The 6,420-nt window shown below is 47.5% G+C and overlaps 1 protein-coding gene across 1 annotated transcript in view; it reads right to left on the bottom strand.

Annotated features, from left to right (window-relative positions):
• Positions 1 to 1,351: 1,351 nt before the first annotated feature.
• Positions 1,352 to 6,420, bottom strand: part of Nenf (neudesin neurotrophic factor) — a 15,010-nt gene continuing 9,941 nt past the window's right edge. Inside the window, exons 3-4 of the mRNA XM_028760526.1 lie at positions 4,598 to 4,701; positions 1,352 to 1,649 (exon numbers count right to left, since the gene is read on the bottom strand). Of these exons, the coding sequence (XP_028616359.1) occupies positions 1,473 to 1,649; positions 4,598 to 4,701 (281 nt within the window). The 3' untranslated portion in view covers positions 1,352 to 1,472. The remainder of the gene's footprint in view (positions 1,650 to 4,597; positions 4,702 to 6,420) is intronic.

Raw genomic sequence — 6,420 nt, forward strand, 5'->3', positions numbered from 1 at the left:
CCACACCAGGCTGGACTTCTTTTGTAAAAATTGTTATTTATTTTTATTTCACATGTGCATGAGTGTTTGTCTGAATGTGTGTGTGTTCTCCATATGCATGCCCAGTGTCTGTGGAACTAGGAGAGGGCGTGGCTGCCTGGTGCTGTGCTCGGGTCCTCTGCAGCAGCAAGCGCTCTTGACTGCTAGAGTGTCTCTCCAGACCCTGTTAGTGGTTCCATGCTGCAGGCCCTTGCTTCTCCTGTGTCGTTGTAAAGGAGCTGGCTCTATGTCACATGCCAGGGAGAGAGCAAGGAAATGAGGGACCTGACACACACTGAGAGTGCAGATGCACATAACTTCACAGGTTACACCAGCCTTGTAGACATCCCACAGAGATGCTGAAGTTTAAACCTGGAGGCCAGGGGTGTTAGTATTCTGTCTAAACTCCACCTCCACAGTTACCTGGCAGCAGCCAGGTATGCTCCTCCCCACAGTTACCTGGCAACAGCCAGGTAGACCTGCCCACTATAAAAGGGGCTGCCTGCCCCCTCCTCTCTCTTTCTCTCTTGCCTCCAACTTCTCTCTGTCCCCTTGCCCCTCCCCCCTTCCTTTCCTCCTCCTCTCTCCACGTGGTCATGGCTGGCCTCTACTTCTCTGCTCTCTCTCTCTCTCTCTCTCTCTCTCTCTCTGCCTCTACTATCCTCCTGGCTCCCCTCCCCATGCCCTGAATAAACTCTATTCTATGCTATACCGGTGTGTGGCTGGTCCCTCAGGGGGAAGAGATGCCTCTGCCTGGGCCCCCTGAGACATCCCCTTCCCTCATACCTCTCCACACCCACAGGACATATTCTCTTTATCTCTTTATCTTTTTATAAACACATCAAGGGGTAGACATCAAACACTCCACTCTTCCTGTGTGCTTCCTTCCTTCTGCCTTCTTTTACCTGGGTAACTATCCAGTTCCTTCCTTGCTTGCTTATCCCAAGGGTAGCTGTCTGCCATGTCTAAGGCCTCTCGGTCTAAAGGAGGCCTGGACTCAGCTTAGTGAAGTTCAGTCCCTCAGGGGTGTCCAGGGCACAGATGGTTGTGAACCACCATGTGGTTGCTGGGAATTGAACTCAGGACCTCTGGAAAAGCAGTCAGTGCTCTTAACTGCTGAGCCATCACTCCAGCCCAGGGTATTTGTTTTTATCCTTACTACAAAGGAAGTATGGTTGTGGTAGGGAGTGGGGAACACAGGAGTAAATGTAGAATCAGGGGTTCTTCACAGCCCACTGTGATGTTGGCCTTTAGTCAGATGAGCACCGCCCCATCTGCTGGTGGGGAGAGACACCAGGCAGGCACGGCCCCTGACCAAGGACAACACAGAGTCTCCCAGTTAAACATCAGCTTTATTCAGATGCAGGACACTCAGAGGCTTCTTTCTCTTGTTCCGTGGGACATTTAACTCCTGTCCCCTCACCTCTCCCTAGAACCAGCTTCGCAGCTAGACATCAGAACTCGTCCTTTATGTCAAAATGGGGCTGGTCTTCAGGCTTGAAGTCCAGGTTGGGGCTGCCGTCCTCATTGAGGATCCTCCGGGCTGTGTAGCCAACAATGGGGTACTTGGCTTTGTACACCTTGCTGAAGACGTCATCGAGGGCCTCCAGCTCCTTGGCAGTGAGACCCGACTTGGGGAGAAGAAAAGGGAGAGAGAGATGAGCAGATTGAGTCTGATATATTGTATATGGCACTGTCCTCTCTCTGCCCCTGCCTTACCAGCCCCAGACTCCTAATGCAAGAGAAAAACATACTAAAACAAAACAAAACCTTTTTTTAGGAGAGAGAAGGACATCATAAGATTATGTGATTGAGTTTCTTGCATTTGGGGAAATTACAGGTGTCTGCACATCTGGAGTAAAACAGATGAGGCTCACCCTGGGAAACTGCCTTTGTATTCATGGTGTCCATTCTTGCCAGAAAAGTATGGGGGAAAAACCCTCCATCTTAAAGAATGAACAACAGAGTTTTAAAGAAACAGCTCTAGGTATGCAGGGTATGTACACAGAGGGTGAGGGGTGTTTACAGGACGTGAGTGCAGGATGCGTGCCGGGTGTGTGAGCAGAGTCTGTGTGTGCTCTGTGACAGAAGGGTGTGGATACAAAGGGTCTGTACAGAGAGAGTGCTGGGTATGTGCAGGGATGATTGCAGGGGACCAATGGCTTCATCAGGTTTGTTGGTCAGCTGACACAGGAAATATCTTCCACAGAACACCCAATCCTGGGTGGGTGGCACGACAGCCTGCCACCTCTCTGTTATTAAACATTTAGGCCTGGCGGTGGTGGCGCACACCTTTAATCCCAGCACTTGGAAGGCAGAGGCAGGCAGATTTCTGAGTTTGAGGCTAGCCTGGTCTACAGAGTGAGTTCCAGGACAGCCAGGGCTACACAGAGAAACCCTGTCTCGAAAAAACCAATAAATAAATAAATAAATAAATAAATAAATAAACAAACAAACATTTAGGTACACCATCTGCTGAAATTTGAAATGAGGATGGCCCTTTGTGGAAGGTCCATGTGTCAAGGGTGAAGTTACTGGGAGGGGATGGTGCCTGCAGGGGTGTGGCCGAGTAAGAGGTCCTTCCATTGAGAGTGTGCTCTCCAGAAGAACTGTGGGACGCAGACCACCTCATCTTCTCTTTTGCTTCTTGGTCATAAGGAGCATGGGCTATCTCTGCCACACGCTCTAGCCATGAGCTCAATCAGTCACGGACTGAAGCTTCCAGAGTAAACCCTTTCTCTTTAGACGTTACTTAGCAGTCTAGAGAGACGGCTTGGTGGTTAAGAGCACTTACTGCTCTTGTAGAGGACCCAGGTTTTTTCTCAGAATCCCCATCAGGCAGCTCCAAACTGCCTTTGACTCCAGCTTCAGGGGATCTGGTGCCCTCTCCTGGCCTCTACGGGTAGCTGCACGCATATGGTGTACATAAACAGATACAGGCACACAGACACAGAAATAAAATACATTTAAAAAAGTTATGTCAGCTATTTTGTTATGATCTGGAAGGCAGACTCCCCACTACTTTATTTTATAATGTTGTGGCTTAAGAATTTGACTCATTGGGCTGCAGAGATGACTCAGAGGTTAAGAGCACTGGCTGTTCTTTCAGAGGTCCCGAGTTCAATTCCCAGCAACCACATGGTGGCTCACAACCATCTGTAATGAGATCTGGTGCTCTCTTCTGGCCTGCAGGCATACATGCAGGCAGGATGCTGTATACATAATAAGTAAATAAATCTTAAAAAAAAGAAATTGACTTATCACAATCTATTTATATTGATTTGATAAGCACAATTCAGGTGACTGCCAGGCTATTGTGGCATTTACTATATAATAATTACTATATGCTATACTGTGGCTATTACTATATAAAGTGATTTTTTTGTTTTGTTTTGTTTTTTGGGTTTTTTTTTTTTTAGTTTTTTTTTGGTTTTTCGAGACAGGGTTTCTCTGTGTAGCCTTGGCTGTCCTGGAACTCACTCTGTAGACCAGGCTGTCCTCAAACTCAGAAATCCGCCTGCCTCTGCCTCCCAAGTGCTGGGATGACAGGCGTGCGCCACCACGGCCCGGCATAAAGTTATTTTTAAATTACATTTATTATGTGTATGCATGCATGGCACACACATGCTGGTGTGCATGTAGGGGTCATAGAGAAACTTGCTGGAGTCTGTTCTCTCTCCATTTGGGTCCTTGGGATTGACTTCAGTTCATGAGGGTTGGCAGCACCTTTACCTGTTGACTCATCTCACCGATGCTCTCCACTTTTGTTTCTGTTTTTTTGTTTTTTAGGACAAAGTTTTTCTATGTAGCCTTGGCTGTCTGGGAACTTGCTCTGTAGACCAGGCTAGCCTCGAACTCAAAAGATCCACCTGCCTCTGCCTCCCAAGTGCTAGGACTAAATGCATGCTATAGCCAGGCCCATTTTTTTTTAAATGCTGTTTTCTTCTGCACAGAAGCACGAGCAGAGAAAGGAATCTTGTTTCTCCAAGTCCACCCACTAAGCTATGGCAACTACCAAGGGCGGGACTCCAGAATGGGGTATGTTTGGAGCACACACAGGGATGTCCAGCTGACAAGTCTACACAGTTTGGTCTTAAGTCTGTAGGCAGTGAGAAGCCACCAGAGGCTCCTAAATAGGGTTGACCCAGTAAGACAATGCATTGGCCACCGAGTGATTGGCCACCGAGCCACATAAGCTATTAATGGGCTTATTAAGAATTTTTGTGGGCCAAGGAGCTTGTCCAATGGTAGAACATTTGCCTACCGTGTATGTGTGTGTGTGTGTGTGTCTGTGTCTGTGTGTGTCTGTGTGTGTGTCTACATTCAAATCCAGAACTCTGTTTAACCCAAAGACTTAAACAAAACAAACAAAACTGAAAACAACTGGGCTCAGTGGTGCACACCTTTAATCTCAGCCCTTGGGAGGCAGAGGCAGTCCTCTGTGTGTGTTTGAGGCCAGCCTGGCCTACCTAGAGAGTTCCAGTCTAGACAGGGCTACACAGTGACACTCTGTCTCAAGAACCAAGAACCAAACCCAGAGTGGGAATGGAGCATTTTGACAAAGGCTCATCCTGCTTACAGTGTCGTGAGTGAGGTCCGAAGGATCCAGGGACATCTTGGCCACACCTCTGCTGGAGTCCTTCCCAGCCAAGGCATTGTAGGGCGCTCCTCGTCCATAAAACTCTGCAGCGGGGAGGAAGGGAGAGTGTGGGTGTGCATGGACAGAAGCCAGGAGCTGGGGGTTCTCCAGACCCCCCCTCCCCCAGTTCTTGGAAAGGCTGTAGTTCTGAGGATAAACTTAACAAGGCAGATGGGAGGCCCAGGTACACATGAAAGACTTCCCCCAAGGGAGACCCAGGAAGGATTCGGACCCAAAGACACTCCAGAGACCGGCTTGCTGTAATTACATGAATCAGGTTCTTTATTATCGAAGCTTCGGGCCGATACATGCCTCACACAGGAGGTAGAGGAATCGACCTAGAGGCCCAAAAGCTTAGGGTTAATATAGGCAAAGGTGTGGGGGGAAGGGGGTTGTGGCACAGTCACACACAATTGGTTGTTTCACATATCTGTAATGTGTGTAAGCAGATCCCGAGCAGAGGTTTGACTAATCTCTTGAGAATAGTCCCTGGTCCCTGTGGCCTTGGGACCCAGTGTGAATGTTTATCTGAGCCAACAGACCACCTGGCTGAATTTAATTCACAAGTCCTTGGGACCTCTGGTGGGAGTTTTTCCAGAGGAGGCTAGGTCAAACATCATGGGAACAGATTCTCAGAACACTCAATTGGACTTTGTTTCTCCAGCTCTGCATCTTCTGTGATGGCCTTGGGTTAGCAAACTAGCTGACCTGCAATTTTAACTACTTGAATTTGAATTAAGGCTTCCTGCTATATTATTTTTAAACTAACTTAAAATTCCTTCACACACATGGTGCTGCACCAACCCAGAACACACCTGTCAAGTCAGAGACTGTTTTTTTGTTTTTGTTTTTGTTTTTCCGAGACAAGGTTTCTCTGTGTAGCCCTGGCTGTCCTGGAACTCACTCTGTAGACCAGGCTGGCCTCGAACTCAGAAATCCACCTGCCTCTGCCTCCCAAGTGCTGGGATTAAAGGCGTGTGCCACCACCGCCTGGCTCAGAGACTGTTTACAGAAAACACACAATGAAGTCTCTTTAAAAATTAAAATGTAGGGAGCTGGAAAGATGGCTCAAAGGTTAAGAGCACTGACTGCCCTTCCAGAGGTCCTGAGTTCAATTCCCAGCAACCACATGGTGGCTCACAACCATCTGTAATGAGATCCAATGTCCTCTTCTGGTGTGTCTAGACAGCTACAGTGTACTCATAGACATAAAATAAATCTTTAAAAAAAATTAAAATGTAAGTCATGCCTAATGATGCAGGTCGGTAATCACAGCTAGAAAGGAAGCTGATACAGAAGGATTGCGAGTTCAAGGCTATCCTGAACCTACCTCAGAATAAGTATTTTTAAAGGAGGTAGGAGGCTATCAATGTGGCTCATCACTACATAAAGTCCTGGGTTAAATCCTGTCTGTCTGTCTGTCTGTCTGTCTGTCTGTCTGTCTGTCTGTCGAGTGTATGTATGACTGTGGTGTGTGTGTATAGTGTGTCTGTGTAGTATATCTGTGTGGTGTGTTCGTGTGTATGTATGTATGTATGTATGTATGTGTGTGTGTGTGTATATGTGTACGTATGGTGTGTTTGTATGCATGCCTGTGTGTGTCTGTCTTTAGAGTGTATGTCTGTGTGATGTGTTTGTCTCTGTGTGTATGTATGTGTGTATAGTGTGTTGGAATGTGTGCCTATGTGGTGTGTTTGTCTATGTACGTGTTTCTGTCTATCTGTCTACCTGTGTATGGGGGGGTGTCTGTGTGCTCTCTGTCT

The sequence above is a fragment of the Grammomys surdaster genome, unplaced genomic scaffold, assembly GCF_004785775.1.
Source record: "Grammomys surdaster isolate TR1022 unplaced genomic scaffold, NIH_TR_1.0 130, whole genome shotgun sequence".
NCBI classification, from domain to species: Eukaryota; Metazoa; Chordata; class Mammalia; order Rodentia; family Muridae; genus Grammomys; species Grammomys surdaster.